The 27,368-nt window shown below is 43.6% G+C and overlaps 1 protein-coding gene across 2 annotated transcripts; it reads left to right on the top strand.

The window, feature by feature from the left end:
* The first annotated feature begins 1,592 nt into the window (after positions 1-1,592).
* Positions 1,593-27,269, top strand: katnb1 (katanin p80 (WD repeat containing) subunit B 1). 2 transcript variants are annotated; one of them, XM_083791565.1, is made up of 20 exons: positions 1,593-1,696; positions 3,444-3,543; positions 3,648-3,778; positions 13,538-13,655; positions 14,245-14,345; positions 15,153-15,194; positions 16,160-16,243; positions 17,107-17,222; positions 17,317-17,388; positions 18,141-18,291; positions 18,566-18,753; positions 19,104-19,249; positions 20,204-20,254; positions 20,392-20,456; positions 21,649-21,891; positions 23,186-23,329; positions 23,960-24,036; positions 24,399-24,473; positions 25,735-25,851; positions 26,290-27,269. In XM_083791565.1, the coding sequence occupies exons 2-20, from the start codon at positions 3,489-3,491 to the stop codon at positions 26,423-26,425; spliced, it is 2,112 nt and encodes a 703-aa protein (XP_083647691.1). In that variant the 5' UTR covers positions 1,593-1,696; positions 3,444-3,488; the 3' UTR covers positions 26,426-27,269. The 2 variants fall into 2 exon arrangements, with proteins under 2 accessions (XP_083647691.1, XP_083647690.1); XM_083791564.1 differs by having other exon boundaries at positions 19,101-19,249.
* Positions 27,270-27,368: the final 99 nt, after the last annotated feature.

Genomic DNA, 27,368 nt, shown 5'->3' with positions numbered 1-27,368 from the left:
ATGGAGCCATTTCCACTCTACTACATGAATTATAAAAGGACACAAAGATGGTGCATGGGTTTTAACAGCATTCCTGTTGATTAGGTATTGTGTTTAATGATTGTGTGGCACCTGGCTCTCCTGCAGTACTGGTGATCCCCTTGATTGAGTGGGGGAAGGTACCAAGTGCTATAGAGCAGGAGGGGTGTCTGTCTTATGTTTCAAGAGCTCTTGTGTTATATGTTCTCTTATGTCAATGATTTGGTGCCTGAAATGTATTTGGAATAGGTTTAGTAAAACCGTATAATTGTGTAAATCAACTCATGGGCCATGGTTTGCTCCATCCTCCTACCTATCCTCTAGTGTAGTGCCACCATCAGGCCAAAATACTAATTTCACCCAAGATAAAATACAACAGTCCTGAAAATCCACCTTTCAGCCCAAGGGAGAGGAAATGATCACCCCGCCCCCCATCATAATGGAGGTAAAAAGGGAAAAGAAACATAGTGAGGGGAAAAGGCTGGGGGGGGGGGTTATTCAGATTTTACGGGGCCAGTTTCGAATTGCAGCCGTCCGTAGGTGCCCTTTGAGAGCGGTTTTGAAGGAGTCAAGGGATTCGCATGTCTTAATAACTGTTGGTAGGGCGTTCCACATTTTGGTGGCATAGGAGTGAAAATAATTAATCCCTTGTGCTGAATCTGGGTTGTACATGGTTTGTTGCACTCCCTTTGGTTTAGACTCAGAGTTTAGAGTTTTTTTAACATTAAGGACGTATTTAGACAGGTATGGGTATCTTGGTGGTGTATCGAGTCTTGTGGACCAGACCCATTGCAAGATGCTGTGGGGTGAGGCCAAGTAGGAGCCTGACCAGTTTGTTTTGGGAAGTCTGGAGCCTAGTTTTAAGGGCCTTTGAGGTGCTGTGGTACCAGGAGGTCGAAGAAACCTTGTAGGCCTAGGCCTACGAGGGCTCCTGTTAGGGTCTTCAAGGTGTTTTTGTTGACCAGTGAGGAGATCCTGTAAACTAAGGAATCTTGTTCTTTGATTGACTTTTTTGATTACGTTGGTGGCCATTTTATCACTGGAAAGATTAGACAGTATCCAGGATGGAACCTAGGTAGGTAATTTCATCTTTAATTTATCTTAAATTCCCATTGACAATATGTGAACGAGCACATTGGCTATTATTGTCAGTCAGTCAGTTTGTGTGTGTGTGTGTGTGTGTGTGTGTGTGTGTGTGTGTGTGTGTGTGTGTGTGTGTGAGAGAGACAGTGTGTGTGCGCGTGTGTGTGTGTGTGTGTGTGCGCGCGCGTGTATGTTGTTAGGTGCCACTGGTGTTACCAAGTAAACGCTTCACAACCACAGACACAAGTGGCAACAAGATTTCACCTTCAAAATAAAAGTGACATAAGCGCTCTAAAAAAAACACATTAGTGAAGCTGGCTTGATAAATTACGATATATATATTATTATTATATAATTTAAACTCAATTTAAAGGATACATGATTTAGTTTACGGGCAAAAATGTATACCGGCGGTAATAAATGCAATGAAGTTTTGAACAGGATCTTAATGTTAAGTGCGTGACCGGGAAGTTATTGTGTGTGTGTGTGTGGTGCATGTTGACATTCAGACACAGCGGTGTTGTGACTGACAGCAATAATCTGTTTACTGCTGTTCCACACACAGCCTACACACATAAATGCATCAACAATGCAGGTACGGATCAACGTTATTATTACTTTACGTTTTCTTCCCTCCGACAAGCATTAATCCTGTTAAATATATAGTCTCTATTTAACTATTTTATTTACGGTATTTTGTCAATGCTTGCTACGTTCCAGCTCAGGCCAGATTTAGCCTCTCAGACTCCCAAAGTGACCAAAATAAAGAATATTTTGTTGTCGTTTAATAAGATTTTGTCCAATGCTGTATTGATGTTGGTATAGGCCTACCATGGGGAGAGATAACAGGGCAAACGTTGATCAAAATAACTCTTCTACATTCTCTAATAACAATTATTGTGTAGACTTCTTGTAAATTAACTTAGCAATGCAGATATTTAACTTTAACAACAATTAATGTAACTCTTGATGGTGTAAAATGCCACATGGACCTGTAAGGCACGAGTCCATTTGGTTTCATTTTACACACTCAAGAGTTAAAGATCTTTAGGGTCCATTTGGTTACCAACTCTCCATCATATTACTGGGGACCACCTGTCTGAACCCCCTCAAGGACAACTGGTGGACGTGGTGGTCCCCCGGTCCAAAGCCACTGCCCTAATTAGCTCTGGTCCATAGCTCTAATGCGTTATGCCCTAATGTGATTAATTCTTAAACAGCTGTCAACAATAATGGCAGCTGATCAGTACTACCCAGCCTGCTGGGACCTTACTGCTCGATTATTTAGTCACTAAATAATCGAGCAGAGAAATAACATTATTATTACACAAAATGTTAGTGTAATAATAATGTTATTTCTCTATCACAAGCCACTCATGCAAAACATAATACATAGCTAGATTGTGTTTCATGCAGTAAAATAGTTTTTGCTAAATATGATTTGTTAAAGGGACACTTTACCCTTTTTGCTAAAACATATATGTTAATGACTTTAGAAGATGTAGAACACTTTCCTGGGGGTCTTTATGTGTGATATGTGGTTTTAGATATTTTAGATTTTAGCAGTGAGCCTAGTGTCTCTGATGCCATCGACACAGGGCTGGACTACAATTCCCATAATGCTTTGGTGCACTGCTCCTTGTGGATAGGGGGATACCTTAGAGTATATATGAATAGAGATGGCATCCGAGTTCTCCTTCCATCCACTTGCATTAAGTTGCTCAAAAGCGCATGAGGCGATTTCACTCCTCCTTCCGGGTAGGAACAGATTGCATTCTGGGATGGATTGCAATAGTGATTGGGCCCAAACACATGAACGTGCTGCCGTTGAATGCGCACGAGCGTGCGTCCGTCGTGAACGTGCACAAGGGCGTTCATGTGTTTGGGCCCACGCTGCAATAGCAAATTCGGCCACTATGTCCATTTCGCCTCAGGGTTTCCTCTGGGTGTGGTCTCTATTCATATATACTCTAAGGGGGATACGCAGGGATAGGGCTGTCTACTGAGACAACATGTAGTCCAAGGTTAATTAAATAAGGTTAGGAAGCGAAGACCGTACGGTGGACTCCATGTTGCTTCATGGAAGGAAAGAAACATGTGCAATTGAGACCAGGAAGTTGTACATGCACAAATTTGGGCACTGTGTTAAAAGTTTAGTCCACACTCACCCCTCCCTCCTCCTAGAGTGGTGAAGTTTATTGAGTTAATTAGGTCCCAGAGTATCTAATGGGAAATGTGGTTGTTTGTTGCTCTCAGTCATGTTTAAGACTTGATTTAGCATGGATTATTATGCTCATAGTATCCTGCTGCCTCATGGATGATGATCAATGGTTGTCCCATAGATGCTATAGTGAAAAAGGAATAGCAGCCTCCAAAGTGTCCCCATCATGGCTGCAGTTGCTTCTTCTTCTTCCACCACAACCAAAATGTCCTGGCGATTACGTAAGTTATCATCCATCCATGAACTATTCCAGTATGGGTGTGCACTAGAGACTCTGAGATATAAATATGTTTATTGTTTTGTTTTGTTTTGATATTTTTTGCAGAAGAGTTTGTGGCTCATTCCAGCAATGTGTCCTGTCTGGTCCTGGGGAAAAGCTCAGGCCGCCTGCTGGCTACTGGTGGAGAGGACGGAAGAGTCAACATCTTCTCTGTCAGCAAACCCAACTGTGTCATGGTCAGTGCTGTTTTGTCGACTAAAATTAAGACGAAATGTGTTCGTCGACTGGCTTTTTTCACTGAAAAACTAAATTAAAACTGAATGAAAACTAAGCCATGATGACTAAAACTAAGACTAAATGTATTGACAATTTCGTCAACAGATAAAAACTAGACTAAAAGGCTAATAGGAAGGGACTAGTGGACACGTGGTCATTTTACACTTACATTTTACACATAGCATGCTGAAAATGGCAATCGACTAGCAAATGTAAAAACAGTCATTAGGACGGCATCAAGGCCCACCAAAATACATTTTAGTCGACTAAAATCTTATGATATTTAGTCGACTAAAACTAGACATTTCAGGTGACTAAAATGTGACTAAGACTAATCAAGAGACTATGACTAAAACAAAAATCAACATTTGCTGCCAAAAACAACACTGGTTATGGTATGCATGGTTCAATTAGTATTGCATTTTATGTATTACATTTATTTTCACCCAGGTACTATGCTTTATTTTACCCAGGCACTAAAAACAAACATTCAGTTGCTTCTGTATGTGAATTCCACAGCATACTTAAGCTTATACTTTCCAGATTAATTGACCCAAAAGATGCCCTTCTATCACACTGTGCATCTCATGAAATTAGTGTTTCTCATTATCAAATTTTACATGTCAGACAACAAGCAATAACATTAACATATATGTATTTCATGTTTACTCATAATTATTAATTATATACATATATTTTTTGTTGTGCGAGTTGACATAACAAAGTAGAAGTCAAGGGGATGTGAATAAGCAGGTCAGACCTGTACTTTCACTGGTTTTGAATTTTAGTGTATTGACTTGAGGAGAGGAAGTTCCTTGTCAGCTAATATGACAGGGACATTTTTGGGAACACGGTTAAAATCTGTTGCTGCCATACTGTACACATGCACCCACTTCAACAACAAGGGCCAGGACTATGGAGAATATGTCTTTTATAATTTGTGAATCTGGATCCTGAGTGTGCTGGCTCAGGGATGACCACATATTCAGTGGGCCCAGGCAGGCAAGTTCCACGTCTCCTGGAACGTGTGGGCGGTGTTCCTTCATTTCTTACCCCTGGGCACCAGCGTCATGGCACTATCATATGCTCCCAGATCTGGTTGCAGGTGTCTTGAACAATGGTGGCCACTGTGGAAATCCCCAAACGAAAACTAGTGTCTGTCGACACAAACTTGTCCACTATTTCATGTACTGTACAGTAGGAAATGTCTACTGAAGAAACGGTTTACCAGAGCAAAAGGGAGACTAATAATAGCTTTAAATGATCACATAACGCCTGAGATCATTTGTACCCAATTTGATGTAAATAATCATGTTTCTGTAACATTGCCCCCCCCCTCAGTTTTTAGATGCCCTTGGTGTTTGTGTGTGTGTGTGTGTGTGTGTGTGTGTGTTACAAATGTGGGGTCAATCAGACAATGCATTCATGATTTATACATTGTGTAGTGAGTTTTGGCCAAAATGTGTATGGGATGTAACGAAGATTGCTCGGTAGACAAAGTGTGTTTTGAAGATGGAAAAATGGCAGACATGATCTGAGGAATCCATGGATGTTTTTGATTGTACAAGGTATGTGTGAGAGCCCCGTCTTAGCTCTCGAGGAGTTGATCCCGTAGTTGAACTGGTCGACGCGCTGTTTAAATGCCATACTGTTTGCTCTGTGTGTCAGCCCCACAATGCGGTAATAAACACGCAGGCAGGCAGCTCTTGCCTTTGACACATTTATTTCCAAGCATGGCATCAGTATCTGCGATTTCAAAATGAAACAATAAATCAGTATAAACACAAACAATTAACGAATATTCTCTGACAGGCATTTCTCCACACAGCATTTGACAGTGGTAGCATACCTGCGGTCGAAACCATTTGCCCCTTCCGGGTCAATCCTCCCTCTCACCATACCCGTGAACTTGACACTCAAGTAACCAACAGCGCCACCCCAAGGTTAAATGAATGTGCTTGACCTTGGTACACATTTGGCCCTTACACACCGGCCCCTAATTGTTAAGGCGGGTATAACAATTCAAACAGTAAACAAAACAAAAGAAAAAAACAAGGGCCAAACATGTTAGGTTTCATGAACTAAACACAATTTTGTCACTGGCCTTTCAATAGTGCTGCTTTTAGTCTGCAGTTTCACAGAGCGCACCAGACCGTGTTTGTCTGGAAAGACCTCGAGAACCTTGCCAAGTGGCCAGGACCCACGGGGGGCTGCAGGGTCCATGATGACCACAATATCTCCAGCTGCCAAACTCCTTTTCTTCTGATTCCACTTTTGCCTCTCTTGGAGCAAGGGCAAGTATTCCCGTACCCATCTTTTCCAGAAAAGATCTGAGAGATACTGTACTTGCCTCCATCGTCTTCTCACGTACTGGTCATTTGAGTCGAACACTCCAGGTGGTAAAGCTGGTTTCCCTTTCAATAGAAGAAGATGGTTTGGTGTAAGTGGCTCCAGGTCGTTGGGGTCATCTGATAGTTTGGTTATTGGACGGTCATTCAAAATGGCCTCCACTTCACAGAGCACTGTATGAAGTCCATCATCGTCCAACCTCTGCTGATGTAGGACAGAACTGAGAACCCTTCTCACCAGACGGATCATCCGTTCCCAGACACCACCATGATGTGATCCTGCTGGTGGATTAAAGCTCCAACGAATGCCAGCCTGTGACAGAATTCCATGAATCTTGTCCTGATTCCAAGCTGCCAGAGCCTCCTTCAGTTCTCTTTCTGTCCCAACAAAATTGGTACCATTATCGGACCGTAGATGCGCCACTTGTCCTCTCCTGCTGATAAAACGCCTTATAGCATTAATGCATGCGTCGGTGTCCAATGAAACGGCGACCTCCAGGTGGATGGCCCTGCTTGCCATACAAGTAAATATGACTCCGTACCTCTTACAGGTTGATCTTCCTTTCTTCACTTCCACTGGACCAAAGTAATCTACCCCTGTGTTGGTGAAAGGTGGTAGGTCAGGAAGGATTCTGTCTGCTGGAAGATCCGCCATCTTTTGCTCCACTGCTCTGCCGTTATAACGTTTGCAAAAACTGCACTCAGTAATGATCTTCCTGACGGCCGCATGGGCCTTGGTGATCCAAAATCTCTTCCTCACTTTGGACAGTGTGTGCGTCCTTCCACCATGTCCCAAATTCTGGTGTACATGCTTGAGAATGAGTGTAGAAACGTGCTGGTCCTTTGAGAGAATGAGTGGATGTTTAGCTTCCTCTGGCATTGCTCCTCTGCTCAATCGTCCTCCAACTCTCAAGAGCCCATCTTCAAGGACTGGATCCAGCCTATATATGGGACTCTGTCGACTCACTTCTTCCTTCCCGGATGTTAAAGCAGCAATCTCTTCACTGAATCTCTGCAGCTGACAGTAGTGAATGATGGCAACCTCCGCCCCCTGCAGGTCATCCAGCGTCAAAGTACCACTGCAGGATGTTGACGTGGGCCTTTGACCTTCAGCCTGCTTTCTTAGACGGCCCCTCTCCAACAACCTGGCCTTCAACCTGAGGAACCAGGCAACGGCTTTCTGCAGCCTCTTCCAGTCTGAGAAGTAGGTCATAAGTTGGCATGTAGGACTAGACATGTCACCTATATTTATGGCATTTACTGTTGCCTCCTTTCTGACTTCCTGGTCACTTGAGTCCACTGAGACGTCCAGCACAGTTTTGGGCCAATCCTCCTCTGGCTTCCAAAGAAATGCAGGACCTTCAAGCCACCTGCTGCAATTCAGGAAGTCTGAGACCCTCACTCCTCTTGACGCATCGTCAGCTGGATTGTCTTTGGAACCGACGTGTCTCCACTGTGAGGGTTCAGATGTTTCTCTGATGGTTGAGATCCTATTGGCCACAAATGTGTGGAAACGCCTGTCTTCATTGCTCAGATACTTCAACACTGAAGTGCTGTCAGTCCAAAATACTGACTCCTCCAACTGGAACTTCAGCTCCGCCTTCAACAGCACGTCCACTTTGACAGCAAGGACGGCAGCGGTTAACTCCAGCCGAGGAATAGTTACAGCCTTCAGTGGTGTTACTCTGGATTTGCCAAGCAGAAAGGTGACCTGGATGTGGTTTTCCTCATTTGACATCCGCATGTATGATACGGTTCCATATCCATCTTCACTAGCATCAGCAAAATGATGTAGTTGGGCCTGTCTAACCTTTCCAAAGGCCACTGGTTTGATGCACCTACTTGCCTGAAAGGCAGCCAGCTGCTCCAGCTCTTCCAACCATCCTTTCCACTGGTGTAGGATGTCCTGTGGTAGGTTGTCATCCCACCCGCATCCTCTTCTACATAGTTCCTGCTGCATTATTTTTGCACGCAAAGTGACTGGTGCCAGGAACCCTAGCGGATCGTATACTGAGCTGGCGATGGACAGCATACCACGCCTGGTAAGAGACTGTTGTTTCAACTCCAACTTGAATCTGAAAGAGTCCGTCTCCACACACCATAGTAGGCCCAGAGCCCTTTCCATAGGAAGTTTGTCTCTGTCCAAATCCAACTCCTTTAGATCCTTGGCCCTTTGCTCTGCTACGATGGACTGCAAAACACCACGGCTGTTACTGATCCACTTCTCCAGAATGAAGCCCCCTTTGCGACACAGTGCAATAAGCTCGGTTATCGTCTGGATAGCTTCTTCTTCAGTGGCCGAGCTCTTCAGACAGTCGTCCACATAAAAATTGTGCTTAACAGATTGTGTGACTTCATCCGAGAACTCAGACTGGTTATCTTCAGCAGTTTTCCTCAAGGCGTAGCTCGCACAACTAGGAGATGATGCAGCACCGAACAGGTGCACAGTCATCCTGTATTCCACAAGGTCCTTAGTGACGTCTCCATCTGGCCACCAGAGAAAGCGCAGAAAATCCCTGTCCTCCTCTGCAACCTTCACCTGGTGGAACATGGCTTGAATGTCACCCATGAACGCCACTGGTTCCTCTCTGAAGCGAGTTAGAACTCCAAGCAGTAAGCTGGTAAGGTTCGGACCCTGCAGAAGTTCACTGTTCAGAGATGCTCCTTGAAACGTGGCTGCGCAGTCAAACACCACACGGAGGTTTCCTTTCCTGGGATGGTGGACACCATGGTGCGGTATGTACCACACTTTCCCCTTCTGACCCTGCAATTGTGGCTGTACTGGCTCTGCATAGTTGTTTGTTATGAGCTTATTCATGTATGCTGAATACTCCTGTTGCAAGCTGTTGTTATTGAGGAACCTTTTCTTCAAACCCTGGATCCTTTGCCTAGCCACTGCAAAGTTGTTGGGCAGACAGACTTCCTTGTTCTTAAAGGGCAGCTTCAGACAGTACCTCCCCTCATGAAGTACCGCTGAACTCTCCGCAATTTCCAGAAACTGTAGGTCTTCTCTGGACATTTCATTCTCCTTCCCCGCAACTTCGTTGAAGTCGTGATTGTACTGATTGGCCAGCATTTCTTCCAATCTGGACACAGAGATTCTGTTCACCGTAACGGAGGGAAACTCTTCTTCCTCTACGCCATTCCTTCCTTTCAGTGGACCGTTAACGACCCATCCTAGCACCGTCCTACTCGCATACGGGCCATTCCCGTGGCTGTTGATAATCTCCCAAGGCTCCAATATATTGGGAGCATTAGTCCCAATCAACAGGTCCACATTAGAATTGATGTGTGGGATATGAACGTTGGACAAATAAGGCCATTCAGCCAGTTCTTGAGGTGTCACCAAGCTCTCAGCAGTAACTGGCATTTCACTCTGTGTAAAAACCTCTGGCAGAACATGAAAGTCATTGCTGTCCAAACCGGCCACCTCCAACCCAGTTAGGGAATATGCTGGAACCACTGCCTTTTGCCCCATGGTGCTCAACAAGAACTTGGTTCTTCTGCCTGTGATATTCAGCTTCTGCATTAGATGTTCAGAGCAGAAGGTGGCCGAGCTGCCAGGATCTAAGAAGGCATATGTTCGGATTACATGGTTTCCTTTAACTGCTTTCACACATACAGGGAGAATAGATAAGACACACCGGTCCTTACCGGCCCCTGTATGTCCACATGTTTGTGAAGTCCGCTGTTCATTGGATGGTTCCTGTTCTGAAGCTGGTGGTTGCCTTTTGATGTGCAGTACAGTGGGGTGAGTTTGACCACAGACTTTGCAGGTCAAGCGCCTTTCACAAAAACGGCTGACATGGCCGACGCATAAACAAGCAAAGCAAACGCCCCTCTCTCTCAGGACCTGTATTTTCTCCTTGTGCGTCTTCTCCTTAAACTGTTTGAGTGACTGCGAGTACAGCAAAGGCAGGCCACCGAATCTGATGTTACCGACGTCAGCTCCTTATCTCTGTCAGAAGTTATTGTTGTGGCGACAATATTTTCCTTCACCCTGTTTGATGGATATGATGAAAACTTGGTGGGAGCCTTTGTGCCAACCACACCGGATATGGGATCCTGAATGTTCCCAAACAGGGGGTCAGAAAGGATACTGACACGCCGCTCCATAAATACCACAAGGTCCCAAAAGTGGGCTCTTCCATCGGTGTTCCTCATGATGTCATGAGCCACTGTCCTCCATTGCTCCCTCATCCTGAATGGCAGCTTTGCAATTATGGCTCGCATATGGACAGGCATGTCCATTTCCTGCACGTACTGAAGCTCCTCCATGACGTTACAACAGCCACGCAGGAATAAAGCGTAGGCCTGGAGTGCATTAACATCCTCCGATTTAATTGTTGGCCACTCCAAGGCCTTTTGCATATAAGCATTTGCTACTTTATACTGGTTTCCAAAATGTTCACTTAGAAGAGCCTTTGCCACGGTGTAGCCATGCTCAGGAGCCATGTGTTGGCAGCTACGCACCAATTCCTGTGGTTGTCCTCTTGTGAACTGCTCCAAGTAGTACAAAGCATCTGCCTCTGTCACCTTTTCTTCCACTCCCTGCTCAAAGGCTCTAATGAATGCCCTGTATTGAAGAGGGTCACCTTGAAATGTTGGAATGTCTCTTGGTGGTAGAGATCTTAACTGCTGCTGTTGCACCAAGGCAGAGGTTATTTCATTCTGTTTTTCCATAATGGTTAGTAGGGTTGCAGGTTGATTGGTTTGAACATGATTCATTTGATTTGCTGATTGACCTTTCACATGCTGTGGTGTTCCCATTTTACTTCCCTGTTGTTTCTTGTGGTTGTGATGAGGTATATGGTTAGCAGCAGCAGTGTTCCATTGGCCACATTCCTTTGGCCTTGCGTCTGATTGGTTAATTGATGGCATTGAAAATTGCATTGGTTTATTTGATTGCATTGGTTTATTTGGTTGCATGGATGTTCCAGGTTGAAATTGTTTTGCTTGTGGATTCATTACATGGACATTTTCTCTTTTCCCTATAGCTTTCTCCAAATAGGAATTCATGGCATTTGATTTTGAACCCTTTGAGGATGCATGGGAGGAACCTTTACTTTCTGAGTGCAAAACTGTCATCCTTGCATAGTTTGCAGCCAATTCTGCGTCCACAGCCAGCTGCTCTCTTTTCCTTCTCAGCTTTTGTTCCTCCTCCTCCAGGGCATGTTGCTCCTTAAGTAACGCAGCGCGGGTAACAAGTGCAGCTCTATCAGCAGCTGCAATCAGCTTTGCAGAGGCTGTACTTGAACGGCCACTTTTTGCACTCCCCTTTGAATGTCCACTGACAATATTGGACACACTATCATCAGGACCAATACCATCATCAATCAAATGACAAACACCTTCATTTGTTGTACCATAAATTTCATTTGCATAAATTTCATTTGTACCATTTTCATTGTGCATACCATTACCATCATCATCATCATCATCACCCTCATTGTTTGAAACCCACATACCTGCTTCTGAAATGCACTCATTGTTGGATAACATTTTGGCTTTAAACCATATTTCATGCTTATCCTTTTCCTCAGGTGGCATAAACCCCAACAGATTGATATGCATGAACTTTGCCTCATTACACACTTGCATCAGTTCTGTGAGAGCATTTTGTACATTTGTGACTTCGTTTTTGACCATGAAACCTTGAATAGCATCTCTTAATTTGGCTGCTATATTCAGCTTAGCCTTTCTGCCCATTTGATACTTTTCACATTTTAATGCAAGTGCTTTTGCAGTTGGTTTCACCACCCGTTTTCCAATATCACTTTGTGCCTGTGGCGCAATACTTCTCGTGACATCACCACTAACGGCGGAGCGCGCAGCCGTATCCACGGCAACGCACGACGCCACACTGCCCTTCCTCATGATAAATAGTCAGTGTGAGTCAATTCAGTCGAGAGATAGTTCGCAGCTCGCACAACAAAGTCAGTGCAAAATCAGCCCGCAACGATAAAAGTCAATGTCAATTATGTTCAGCAACCATGGATTTATGCTATCCTCCCCCAAGTTATAATAATGTGCGCGCACAAACTAAATGGCCATATACCGTGTAGCTACACATACCTCCCGTCCTTGCTGTCCGATACTGCTCAGTGCTCCAGCCTCACAGCCAAACGTCGGATCATCCCCGCAGCCCCTCTTTACCACCATGAACGGCTGCATACGGTTCGTGTTCCCCCGGCGGCCGGCGTAGCAGTGAACAGTAGAAACTTAAAAACTCTGACAGCCACCGCAGCTCGATCCACTCGTTGGCTCGTTCGTCCTCTCGCGTCGCCTCTGCCCGTCGTGAACGCAGCCAAGCCCCCGCAGCACAAACGATTTGAATCGAAGGTCCAACTGGTGCTGAGGTTTCGACTAATGTGAGAGCCCCGTCTTAGCTCTCGAGGAGTTGATCCCGTAGTTGAACTGGTCGACGCGCTGTTTAAATGCCATACTGTTTGCTCTGTGTGTCAGCCCCACAATGCGGTAATAAACACGCAGGCAGGCAGCTCTTGCCTTTGACACATTTATTTCCAAGCATGGCATCAGTATCTGCGATTTCAAAATGAAACAATAAATCAGTATAAACACAAACAATTAACGAATATTCTCTGACAGGCATTTCTCCACACAGCATTTGACAGTGGTAGCATACCTGCGGTCGAAACCATTTGCCCCTTCCGGGTCAATCCTCCCTCTCACCATACCCGTGAACTTGACACTCAAGTAACCAACAGCGCCACCCCAAGGTTAAATGAATGTGCTTGACCTTGGTACACATTTGGCCCTTACAGTATGGTTCAAGAGTTATACTGTGTGGCCTTCTAGAACGCCACTATGTGGCCGATTGAAAAGATCTTGGAGAGGAGTGTCTCTCTTGGCATGTTGGCAGCGTGTATGAAAAATGTTTGCTTATCAGTCCAGACTCTTGCTGCTTCTCAGAACACAATTTCCACCTTCTGGCCTAGCTACGATATTACAAATGTTTATATCCTACCCTGATAAAGATAACATGCAGTATATGGTACATTGGAGAAGTAAAGTATATTGCTCGGTATATCATGTTTGATTGGCTTGTGATATTTAGCACACATACATGGCTGACTGCATCATCAATTGCTGCAGGTGTGAATGCTTTGCATGTAGAACATTTTAACCATGGTATCTGTGCCTCATTTCCACATCACACTTGTGTGAAAAGGTTTTAATGGGGAAGAAAATGCAAGAAAATGGAGGAATGCTCGACATTGCTCATATGGCTGAAAAGGAAAATTGAAAATGGAATGTTATAAATGTGAATGAACTGCAAACAAAATCAGAATTATTTTGTGAGCATTTTCTCAATCACTTCAAATTGTCTTTTCTGGAAATCCTTCTCAGAGTTTGACAGGTCACAGTAACCCAGTGGAGTGTGTGCAGTTCAAAGGTTCCGAGGAGCAGGTCGTAGCAGGGTCACAGTCAGGATCCCTGCGCGTTTGGGACTTGGAGGCCGCTAAAAGTGAGACGTGTGTGTGTGTGTGTGTCGCTCTGGATTAAGAGCGTCTGCTAAATGCCTAAATTGTAAATTGTGTGCGTGTGTGTGTTACATAATATAGGTAGTTAAACAACTAGTCGACTAGTAAAAATGACTAGAAGTGAATGCCCTAGTGTGTGGTATGATAAGACTGTTGAAATGGAAAGCTTGTAGTACTAGTAGGCGTTAGCCTGGCTAAATAGGCGTGGTTGTTGAGATCAGCCCCCTTTTTAGAAACTAGCTCCTTGCCACTCGCCCTACACACTTCCACTTGGTTTGATCATAGATATATAAATCATAGACGGCACTGGGGGAGGGGAGGGGAGGGGAGGGGAATCCTAGTGCCGTCTCTATTATTTATATATCTATGCTCAAACCGAGTGGAAGTGTGTAGGGCGAGTGGTGAGGAGCTAGTTTCAAAAGGCACAGCAGTACAAGGTTTAAGGGTCCTGGTAGGATAGAAAACCAGAAGTAGTACTATGGGTCCTTATAGATTTGAAAACCAGCAGTACAAGGCATAGTGGTAGGACAGAAAACTAGCTGAACATGTTTCACTCTTTGTTATTTTCTTCAGTCTTACGGACTCTGGCGGGACACAAGGCCAACATATCCAGCCTGGATTTCCATCCCTTTGGGGATTACTTGGCGTCAGGGTCCATGGACACAAATATCAAGGTGTGTGTGTGTGTGTCGGAGTTGGTGCCTTTTAGAAATATTATTGTACTTTCAGAACTTAAAGGACCACTTTTCAACCTATCTTCATATAATAGGTCCTCACTAATAATCTTGAAAAAATGGTGCAATGTTTTTCTACTCTGTCTGTGTCTCATAGGACGGCTGTGGGCAGTTTAGAAACTGTCTTCCAGTGACATCATCATTAGGCAGATATATATATATATTTTTTACAAAAATATTTAGATTTTCATTATCGTGAGAACGATGGCTTCCATTTTCGCATTGCAACTTTTCAGGACTAGAAAGCCTGCAGTTTCTATTAGCTTGTATTCCCCATCGATGATGTCACTGGAAGACGGTTCCTGAACTCCCCACAGCCCTCCTATGAGACACAGACCGAGTAGAAAAAAATGGCACAATTTCTTTCCCCATGATTATCAGTGAGGACCTATGAAGATAGGTTTAAAAGTGGTGAAGTGGTCCTTTAATTTAGAAACAATCGCTGGGTCTTTGCTGAATGGAGTTGCATAAAATATAACCGCTCGAGGTCAGTTCCAAGTTGTTGCATTATGATTTTCCCCTCCACAATATGGTGGCCTGCTGCCGTGTCTACCGTTTTACACGTCTATGGTCTGAGCCTGAGCCTGAGTTTAGTTCATGTAATGGGGCAATTGGGAGACCAACAGGTCAGCTTACCTGTGGGATCTGGAAGTAGAAGGGGTTAAAAGGTCAGCAATGTTGTAGCAACCCATTAAGAACTTTGTAAATCAAGAGAATCCTAACATTGTCTTCTCTTTTTTTTTTCAGATGTGGGATTTACGGAGGAAAGGATGTGTGTTTAGGTATAAGGTAAGGTGTGTGTGTGTGTGTGTGTGTGTGTGTGTGTGTGTGTGTGTGTGTGTGTGTGTGTCGCCACGTGTAGTGAATTGAAGGATTTCATGTGCATAGATGACCAAATATAAAATGCTAAGTAACCGAGGACTACTGACAACCTCCAGACATTCAGGTGTCATGAAGTGCCTCCTTAGCCTTGTGATCTGATTTGGTACAGCATTTATAGTCATTAGCTACGCTTCCTGTTATCCACTTTAGCCAATTGCCAAAGGTCTACACTACAGCTAGTTTAGTCAGCTGCTGCTGGTGGGTGTGCGACCCTGCATGTCTGGAATTGCTTGTCTGAAGTTTGTCTCCCTGGGTTGCTTGCTTGCACTCTCGTGGTTAAATGCATACTGCAACGTTTGTGAGTCAAAGGTTTGGGGTGTATACTTTATAATATACAGTATACACAGTATTCAAGCTGCTTAATTCAGCATGGGGGGGGGGGGGGGGGGAATGAAAACATGAACAGGATCATTCTGCTTTGATGCCCTTACTTCATGGAACACTCTACATTGAAACACAAAAAAATTATACCCCAATATATATCCTATGGACAATTTAATAACCTGCTTTTAAATCTCACCTCATATGTGATTGTTTTTAATTTGTGCTTTTGTTCACTGACTGCTTGTGTGTTGTAGATTTTTTTTAATGTTTTATATCTATCTTAATTAATTAATTTTTGATTTTGTGCATGTGATCTCGGCAGCACTGAAAATGAGGGTGAACCTCATTTGCTTTTTCGAGAATAAATAAAGGTTTCAGTCAATTATGCCCCCCATCCAGCTTCCCAGTTCCCACCCCCCCCCCCAAGGCCCATCCAAACAGAGGCCCATTCATGTCAGTTCCCATTGGGTTAAATCACAGACTTGTGCCACACAGTCATGGAGGATAAAGCCAGAACAACTTGAATGTGTTTCTATTGTTTTCCGCAGGGTCACACCCAGGTAGTGAGATGCGTGGCTTTCAGCCCAGATGGAAAATGGCTGGCATCTGCTAGTGATGACAGCACCATTAAGGTACCACACCTATACACTGAAGACTATTATTATGACTATGATTTATTATGAATAACTATTCGTTTCGATTAACATGGCTCACTGACCACCAAGCAGTGTTATCCCAAGGCTAAAATGTAACTTAGATAGGATGTTATTTAGACAGATGCCATGTTAATGTATTGACCTGGCATCCTCTAGTTTGTTTAGTGTAAATGTACAGATTATTGTTTTTCCTGATATTATACTTTTAGACTGATGCAAGGTTCGTTTACCTATGGTCCTCGATTACAAAGGCACTACACTGTCTCTCTGCATTTGATGTACAGTATGTGTTTACCTTATTGTAAGTCGCTCTGGATAAAGAGTGCCTGCTAAATGCCTAAAATGTAGTATTTTCTAGCCTTTTATTAGCCACAATTAACTTACTGTCTGCAAGTTGCAACCATCTCTATTGACCCTGACAGCCCATTCATGAAACACAATCCTATCTGATTGTATTAAACAACAAAACTCACCAATATTGCAACTCTCGCGTTATCCTTTGTCTCTGTCAAGACTTTGTCCATCGTTGTCATGTTAATGAGAAACTTTATGTCAAACTCTGTGCAGTCATACTTTTCAATGTAAATCACTCAACATCAACATGGATTAATTTGACTGCAATATCGGTGAGTTGAAGTTGTTTTAATACAATCAGAAAGGGCTTTTCTGTTTCATGAATAGACAGTCAATGAAGCTTGTTGTAACTTAGAAGCATCTGCAAGTTTCAACCAACATTTTGATTTGCGTTTTAGCCTCTATCTTAAATGACCAAGTAAGTGCAAAGACATTTATTTGTCAACGGCACCAATGTCTTCTATTTCTTTCACAATGTCTCTTAGCTTTGGGACCTAACTGCGGGGAAGGTGATCACAGAGTTCACAGCTCACAGTGGACCTGTGAACATTGTTCAGTTCCACCCTACAGAATACCTGTTGGCATCGGGCAGCTCGGACAGGTACAACAGACACCCACAACATCTGTATTTTAAGGCCATATAGTTTACCCATGCAGTTTTTTTAAATGGTTACTGTTGTGTTCGTATATTACAGGACAATCAAGATGTGGGACTTAGAGAAGTTCAGCATGATCGGCTCTTCAGAGGGGGAGACGGGGCCTGTCAGGTGTGTATGGTGCCAGTCAGAGTGATAGGGATATCAATTGTTTGGTTCAACCCACTTTGGTAATGGGGTGATTGTAAGGAGGAGTACAGCCTCTAGCTTTTCTTGCAGCTTTTGAGCTTATGATGACATGCCCAAAATAGGGAAGGCAGATTGAAAGTGGTTTATGAATTGGTTCAGTTGGGGGTACTGGAAGTGCGTGGAATAATTACATGGAAGCAAAGGAAAAACGTCATTTCGTTGTGCAATGTTAATATTAAGCAGCACTTTCTAGTGGAAAACTGACAGGCTAAATGGGAAGCAATGGAGCAATCGCGTAGAGATAATTGTGGTGTATTGTTATAACTTTGGAGAGATGTCCAGCTTTAGTCACGTGTGTTGTGGTGTTTTTCCTTTCCATTTAAACACATGTTCTTTTTGGACCATCACATTCATAGGGGCGGTGGTGGCTCAGGGCTAGAGTGGCTGGATGGTAACCGCAAGGTTGCCAGTTCGAACACGAGTCGAAGTGTCCTTGAGCAAGACACTGAACCCCTAATTGCTCCTGATGTGCTGGTTGGTGCCTTGCATGGTTTCCGCCGCCATTAGTGTATGACTGTGTGTGAATGGGTGAGTCTATGTAAAGGTGTGTGAATGGGTGAATGTAATGCACATGTAATGCACAATCTATGTAAAGCGCCTTGGATAAAGGCGCTATATGAATGCACCATTTCCCATTTGACCATTTTCTTCATCTAATGTCTCCGTGCTTGCAGGTGTCTTGTGTTCAACCCAGATGGCTCCTGCCTGTACAGTGGGAGTGTGGACTCGCTGCATGTGTACGGTTGGGAGCCAGACTGCTGCTTTGATGTGGTGCCAGTGGGCTGGGGCAAGGTGGCCGACTTGTCCATCTGCAACAACCAGCTGGTATGTAGTTGTAGGCTCATCCCCAGTCCTAAAAACACTACTGTTGTTAATGGGAATTGAGTCTGTGATTCAGCCTGTAAAAAAGAAAAATCACTCCAGTGTGAACTGAGCGGCACAACTATACTTTTATTGTGACACCTACTGTGCTGTACTGTACGGCACAGTTTTATTGTTGGTTATACTTGTATTGTTTTAGTGGTCTACTGGACCTGTAGGCTGCTCAACAGTGCCACTTTAAGAAAGTAACTTTACACCACTGTATTATTATTGTCAGATCGGCGTGTCTCACCAGCTGACCAGCGTGTCGTCCTATGTGGTCGACCTGACCAGAGTAAAGAAGTCTGGATGCTCTGAGACCAAAGGCCATGTCCAGGACAACCAGCCGATCACAGAGCCCTCCCCCAAAGGCTCCACGCTGAGGCGCAGCTACGAGAGGCCCACCACCACATGCAGCAGTCAGAGGTCAGAGGTCATGAAGTAGAAAAACGTACTCGCGTAAACTGTGTTCTTAACACCCTGAGCCGTTACCACAAATTCACGTCACATTTGACCTAATTTCTCCTTTCATTGTCAAATTATGAGACGTGTGGGTACAAGATGGCGTAAATTGTCCCTTCAACGTCAATGGCATTTAATGTTTGTGTTGCGGACATTTTGTGGGGACAAAAGCTGTATATAGGAGGGGCCCCTCAAAAACTAAACGTTCCAAAAAGACGCCATTAGGGTTTGTTCCATAAATACGGTGACCTAAAAGTCAAATTGTGCAGCTGGAATACTAGGTGAGTTACTGGCAACCTCTGTGCCATCAGCAGGGTGAAGGCGCGCCAGGAGCGATGGAGCCCAGAAGGCGAGCACCGCAGCCCCAGCAGCGAGGACGAAAAGGAGGAGAAGGAGTCCACGGCTGAGATTCAGAATGCAGAGGACTACAAGGAAATCTTCCAGCCCAAGGCAGCCATCTGTATGTCTGCTCAATGTGTAAACCAAAAAATATCCTCTGTGTTAAATCTTGCTCTCAGGCCTATTTGAGGGCGGTAATCTGCAGCAATTCTGTATTTTGTAGTCCTGCGCTACGTCCGGGTCCAAGTGGCACCAGCTCCCATCCGCTTCTCATTGTAAATAGCAATATCTAAACGTGTGAATCTTTTTACAATGACGTTATTTTTCAGAAAGGAAGCCATTGACGGTTAAAATGGGCCATAATGCTTCCAACTCGAGTAGAATTATTAATGTTCTGTACAAGTGTCCATGACAAAGAATATATGATGTGGAGACAAAGACTATTATTATCATTATTATTGAAGATGGTAACAGTCCATTTGCTCAGTACAATATTTCGGGGCCATATTTAGAATGTGTGCAGGGTTGAGTACGTTGAATCTAGTTTGCATTAATACGATCTCTATTGGATTTAGTTGACACAATGAAATAAAATGGTGATAGTATTCAGTGTGGGGCAGACCGACGGCCTGTCAGATTTGGGAGACCAGTAGCTTTGTTGTTGCAAGGAAAGCGATAAAATGAGACTAATGGTGGTTCTAGTCTCAGATCGGTTCAAACACAACTCCGACGGAGGGACACAGTATAACTCTATGGGGACACAAAAGCGACACAAACAGTAGGACCCAGAAACAAACCGTAGGACCCGGAAGTATCTAGAGTTTCACGCTAACAGAATCTCCCATTCGCTCCAAGATTCCGAAGTATTGTGAGCCAAAACGGTCGGCGTGTATGTGGTATTTCGGATGTGTCAGCAATTACATTATCTCCCTGAAAGAGGCCTGAGGGTTTGACAGTAGTTAATTGCTTATGGGTCAAGTTGACCCATAAGCAATTAACATTGTTAATTGAACACTCCAGCATGTGGTACTGTTGTGTTGACTTTGTTCCTGAATCCCTCTCCTCTTCCTGTCAGCTCGCACCCCTCCCAAGTTCAGCGAGCCTTTCCCTGCTCCGCTCGAGGAAGGTGAGTGAACCAAAGCTGTGTCTCATCTGCAATCTGGAGACGAGCTCCTTCATTTAGGTCCTGCAACTATCGATTCACTTTGAATAATCCAGAAGTGCATTTTCTTTAGATGTTTAAATTTGTATTTTTGTATACAGATAGGTATGTGGTGAGAGCCAGCCAAGTGACCGATGTTATGACACCAATGCCCGACAAACAGCAGGTGGGTGTATTGGTACACATTCTTATTTACAGTATAATGTGGCCAGGTTTTAAAGGTATATTCAGTGATTTCACTTAATTCAAATATCACTTATTTTTTTGTTTTGTTGTGATAATCCTCCCTACTATAGAGTGTGCTGACCATATAAGGAGTTCCTCCCTGTCCCCAGTTAACCCCTGGGGGTCAAAAAACCTTAGGTTTCGTTTTTTACTCTCTATCCTGATTGGACGAAAGGCTGGGTCCCACAGCCAAAAACGAAACCTAAGGTTTTTTGAGTGAAATCACTGAATATACCTTTAATGGTACATGTCATGTATTCACACTCCCATTGAGTGCATGCCTTAACCTGCATTTAGTCCCAACTCTCTCCTTGAAATGTGACACTTTCCCATTTCTACATTGTTTGGGAGCATTGTGGTTTCCCAGTGAACCCAGTATGTTATACCTGTTATACCTATGTCAATTATGCTAATGCTATAAAGACATCGAGTTTGATACTTTTTTTTCCATTTTTTTTCCCTCCTTGTCACCCACAAGTCAAGATACATGGAAAGCCATGAGTTTCTTGATCTGTTACAGCCCTGCTATATAGAGACCTTTTGGGAATTTCTGGTTGTGCACTATTGCCTATTGTCGGACGCCACTACTGTATAAAGTATTGGAGTATAAAAATGTATGGAACAAAGTTAATTTTTTTTGTTGTGCACATCAGGTTACAAGGTACACACTACTTTTAACATCATTACATAGTAGTGTCCCTGTTGTTGTTTTTGAGTGGTGCAACCACCTCCTGTCCGTGCCCACCAGAAACAGAGAGAGATAGTGCTGTGCCTGCTGCCTGCTAATGAGAGAGAGAGAGAAAGAGGTGTGGGTGGGGTGGGGGGGAATTGCATCACTTGGTTCACACGGGTGTGATTTCTTTTTAAGACCGACAAAATAGAAATCACCTACATTCAATACAACAACAAAGCAAATAAAAACAAACAGACACAAGAGAGTAAGAGAAAAGGAAGAAAACTATAACCTAGTTTAGCATTTCTTTTACGCTTGCGTTCTCGCGCCCCTCTTGAGCAAACCTGTAGCAGACCTGTCGTTGATCCAGGCAACAACGTGTGCGTTCCTCGCTCCCCGTTTGCTAGGCCCTTTACGACATTCTATTCTAAAGCCTGCTGCTCAATGCCTCTCTCCACAGCCTGGCCATCTGAGGGACATCCCGATGGCGACGTCCACTCCTGTCCAGCGGGTTGAACCCACGGTGGTCTCCTCAGCGCCACGGCCCATCCCCGCGGCCAGACCTCCTCCCCCGGTCTCCGTCTTTCCTGCTCCTCGCTCGGAACCCCCACAGGCCTCACTCGCCAAGCCCAAAGCACAGCCCAATCTGATCCCGGCTGCCAGGAGCAAGCCCATAGGGCTCAACGTGGCCGATTTCTTACCAGTGAGTAAATACTCATGCCGATTGTACTGTTGTAAAACAGTGGGTGAAATTTGTTTTTGTGCAAGCGCCATCGTTTATTGAGGGGGCGCTAGCCCCTCCTATATACAGCTTTTGTCCCCGCACGTCTCAATATTTGCCATTGACAATGAAAGGAGAAATTGGGTCAAATGTCTGCCAAAAATGTTTAAAGGGTAAGACCACTTTTTTGGAGGTTTGGGTTGTTTTCTTACCTTATTATGGTCAAACTAGTCCAGTCCAGGAGTTAATTCGCTCCATTGTGCAGTTTTATAGAAAATAACTTTATAAAAATACCAGCCCAATGAGCCCATTGACTTACATTGTAGCGGGGAAACAGCTCTCAAAGTCACTCTTTTAGCACATGAACGAACGCAACAAAAGCTGATTCTGACAGTTTATCAGGAAAACTCATGCGGTTTTATTTTCGTGTTTTAACGTATATTTATAAAGGTACTATTTTGTTTGGAGAGACACTGAAGCTGCAATGCGGTCTTCCGTTTCCGGTTTCATTTGTAAACAAGGAAGCACGCTGGCTGCCTGTGTTGTACGCTGAGAGCACCCAATCCATCTGCAGTCGAGCAGTACCCCCGACACAGACACCCACGGCAAGCAGTCATAAATTTGTAGGCTTACGATACTTTTAGAACGGAGGATAAAGTGCGCTGTTCCAGATTGTTGCAGTTAGAGTTGGACCAATCGGATCGTAGTACCGCGTCACGTGAAAACAGAAGTGATTCGGTTAGCGTAAGCATACCTACCAGATCTTCGTTCTACACAAATTAATCAAAACAAGACAACGTTGACATTTTTTATTAAAAATAAAACCGCATGAGTTTTCCTGATGTCATAAGCTGTCAGAATCAGCTTTTGTTGCGTTCGTTCATGTGCTAAAAGAGTGACTTTGAGAGCTGTTTCCCCGCTACAATGTAAGTCAATGGACCCTATTTTTTATTTCTTAAATTGCTAATAAACAACACAACGGAGCGAAATAACTCCTGGACTGGACTAGTTTGACCATAATAAGGTAAGAAAACAACCCAAACCTCAAAAAAAGTGGTCTTACCCTTTAACCAAATGTATCCAACCAATCGCATGAATTCAGTTCATGAGATGATGTATGATGATGTATAATGATAAGAGCGCCCCTCACTTCACATGGGTGTGATTTTGTTATTCCCATAAGAGAAAGGGTGTGTACACACTCTTAAAGCTCTGTCTCCTACTTCCACATTTTACGAAGGGGTCTCTCTCTCTCTCTCTCTCTCTCTCTCTGCAGTCCTCACGTGGTCCCACAGGCCTGAGTGATGAGGAGGTCCTCTCTCAGATGACTAAAGGTCACGACACCATGCGTGTGATGTTGGCCAACAGGATCAAGAACTTGGAGACGGTGAGAGCTGCGTGGGCCAGCGGAGACGTGAAGGTAAATGGTCTACTAGACAATTTACGATCTGAGGTAGATTCTTAAATTATTCAACATGGTTTTTCAAACACTTTATTTAAAAAAAACAATAGATGTACAAGCTCGCAACGTGGCACACTCGCTCTGAGCTTGCAGATCTGCTATTTTTGAATGGCCAACGCTAAAATCTAAAGTGACACTTGCTTTGCCGGTTTTAATGGGCTAGTCCAGCAGTCAACGGGTGGGAAATTTGGTATATAGTCTTTTATATTGGCCTAAAATATTGTCTATATACATATATTCATGAATCCACTTGCTGACCGGCTGTTAGTATTGGGCAATTTGTTTTATAGGGGTTTCATGTGATCCTACCATTAACATCCTATGGCAGACTAGGCCAGAGACCACCGCCGTTGAATAGAGATACGTTACGTTCTGGCCTTCCTGAGCGTTTTGGAAATATAACAATGTGTTAATTTCCAAAATGCTCAGGGAAATAATAATGAATGAATGACATTAGGAAATATACAATAGGCATTATTAGGCAACATTACATGAGGAACATTGGGCACTGGCAGCATTGTTGTTGCTATTATGCTATTGTTACAAAGTTTGTTGTTGCTATTATTTGCCCACTTTTTTGTTTTCCAGGTGGCTATGGATACCGCTGTAGCCATTGGTGACATGTGCATCATTGTGGACGTGCTCAACATTTTAAATCTTAAACCGTGAGTGGGCATGACGTGTGCAGACACGCACGCACACACACACACACACACACACACACACACACACACACACACACACACACACACACACACACACACACACACAATTCAATTCAATTTTTCAATTCAATTCAAAGGGCTTTATTGGCATGAGAAAACATACGTTTACATTGCCAAAGCAGAAAGAACAATACAACAATACAGCAATACAATCAAAACAAAAATGATGTACTTTGAAGGTCAGGGTCTTCAATAGATCAACTTCTGTACCAAGATCACTCGATGCAGGTATAGTGCAGGAATATACACAATGATTACACACACACACACGCGCTAGCTACTATAATCTCTCTGTCTTTTAGGGCACTATGGAAACTGGACCTATGTACCTCCATCCTGCCACAGATAGAAAAGCTGCTGCACAGCAAATATGAGAGGTGAGCAAAGACGGGACGGTTATGCAATTGTCGCCTGGAGGCCAGTTAAATAAATATACTCTACAAGACAAACGGGCCCATTGCATTCCAAAAAGAACCGAATGTGTCATATATATCTCTGCTATCGGAAGAAACTCAAATGTAAATTTTTCAGGAAATTAAGAACTTTTTGAAAACTAAGCAATACTGCCTCATCAAAGTTGGTGTTGTGACTTTATATATTGTCAATGACTTGCATGAGAGGGGGAGAGGTGGTGGAGTTATCTGCTTTAGCAGACAGTTTGAGGGTCCAATGGAGTTAAGAGGTTTTGTCCCAACGTGCGTTTTTTCCATTGGTTCAATACTTTTCCAAAGGGTGTTCAATAGCACTGCTTTATGCAAAACAATATCTAAAACCCCAAAAGTGGAGTTATGAGGCTTCCTCCCAACAGCAGTTGAAGTTTGAAGATATATACACTACAGTCAGAATTTCATTGGTTCCAAACCGACAGCAATAACAAAAATGACCCTTGTTGGTCAGCTGTTTGTTTGGGTTAGCTGTTGACCCCAGGGAGAAGTGTGGTGTTTTCAAGTTCAAGAATAGCAGAGATGGTACAAGACAACTGGTGCACAAAATGAAATAACAGTACTGGGAAATTATTTTGAAATTAACTTCTTCCATTGTTGGCTAAAGGCTCATTCATAGTCTGGATTTTCGGTGGTGAGGTGGCCACCGGAGCTGAAATAACGTTGATCGGTGGTGAGTAAAAACAGAAGGGCTGGGGCGGTGGCGGTGGTTTGCTTTTCACCGTGGCTCGTGACGTCATGTTGTAGTTCGGTGAGCACCTCACCTCCGAAAATCCAGACTATGTATGAGCCTTAACACTACTCTAAAGTGATTGATGGCTAGCATAATTGGTCTGTTCAAAGTCCAAGATTTATAACCAACTGTCAGCCACCCGGATGTATCCAAAAGTTGTCTCCTAAAAACATGAAAGTGTGTGGATGAAACCAGTCAGTGTCAGTGGGGATCCAGCAGGAACAGTTGTGCATTCACTGGTTCCATTTTCTGAGAGTAGATGGCTGCTGGAAACTTTACTTTGTATTCAATTATTTTATTTGACTGTACCCTTTCTTAACCTTGAAACAGAAGTAGAGTTTTAGTTTTGTTGACCGGTATACATTTTGCTCTCTTATGAACTGAAAAGAAAATGGTGAACTTAACTAACAATGGCATTTATTATTGTGGTCTTTCTAACCCCGTTTTGATGTTTATCTCTAGTTATATCCAGACAGGATACATGTCTCTGAAGCTGATCTTGAAGCGTTTCTGGCCCCTCATCTCAGACACACTCAAAGCACCACCATCTGTCGGAGTGGACATCACACGAGAAGAGAGGTGATTATCTCCAGCTTGGCACTCCTCTAAACATACAGTACCTCCGTTCTCTAAAACTGTTATAAAAACAATATCCTTTCCTTAACAATGGTAGAATTTTAATTTGATTGTTGCTGGCAAAAAAGACTTATTTGTTTGGATGCTTGATAAACGACACCAGTGCATTTGGAGGCTTAACATATAGGCTTCGGCCTGGCAGAGACAATACATAGATAAATAATGAGGAATAGCAGATTGGCGTGTGACCATTAGTGCAACAAAGTCTCATAGAGTCGCTAGTCTTTGTGACTTGGAGTGAAGTTCCTCATTAATAATCTAGTGTTTTAAACGTATTAATCTATTGTATTTTGCACCACCTTCAGAATCGCAGTAGTTTTATTTTAAATCGGAAGATGACAAATCTATTAAAACGTGTTTGGTTTGTTCTTGTTTCTTCAGGCACGAGAAATGCAAGGCCTGCCATAAGCAGCTCAAGAATCTAAGCAACGTGGTGAAGGACAAGGCTGACCAGGTGGGGCGACACGGCAGTACCTTCAAAGAGCTCCAGTTCCTCCTGGCACCGGTGGACTACTGACACCCCATCCAGTTTGGGATGCTGGTCATGGACCAGCCAGTTGTGAAATGTTGGTAGCCGGGGAGACAGCCACCCGGAATTTGAGAGGACCTGTGATGTCTGTTTTTGTTTTTTATTCATTTGGTCATTAAGGTCCACAGAATGAGAGGTCTGCTCTGCCGGAAATATCGCGCAAAGAAAGTTAGGATAATTTTTGTATACCACACCATAGACAAAGTATGATGACATTTTGCCTTATATTGGTTAAGTAGCATGTGACATGTCAAACTAGGTGGTTTTCATGATTCTGAATCCATTCCAAGCATTAGTTTTGTCAAGGAGTGTTTTTCGTGCAAAACTAATACTTGGAATGGATACAGAATCAGGAAAACCCCCTAGTTTGACACGTCACATGCTACTTAAAGTATGATGACATTTTGCCTTATATTGGTTGTCTATGGTGTGGTATACAAAGATGTCCATAACATTTGTTCCGTAATGTTTCCGGCAGAGCAGACCTCTCATTCTGTGGAGCTTAATGACCACGTGAATAGAAAAAACGCAAATAAACAGTATGTCATGACATCACGGGTTAATCCTTAACCTGTGAACTCCCACAGATGTAGTGTTGTGCCTGACTCCTTAAACTGAGCAATCAATCATTTGAAACACGCATTAGGGTGGATATTATGGGCCAAACGTTGAGATGAATCCATACAATGAATCCATCCAAATTCTTCTTCCGGATCCTCACGCGAGGCCTTCAAGCCAACAAGCTGCCTGATTTGTACACTTTGACCCTTACACTGTGTGGTCAATAGGATGTATTTTTTTCCTCCACTGCAGATTATTTTTATTTATATATATACCGGTACTGTATACTGTAATTATGTCTTAAATAAATAAATTATCACCACTATGCTTAACAATGCTCTTTATTCATGTATTGTTTCCGCTAGGCCGA

Source organism: Protomyctophum parallelum, assembly GCF_964188405.1.
Source record: "Protomyctophum parallelum genome assembly, chromosome: 2".
NCBI classification, from domain to species: Eukaryota; Metazoa; Chordata; class Actinopteri; order Myctophiformes; family Myctophidae; genus Protomyctophum; species Protomyctophum parallelum.
The sequence above is the reverse complement of the archived record's forward strand: the minus strand, read 5'-3'. Positions and strand labels throughout refer to the sequence as shown.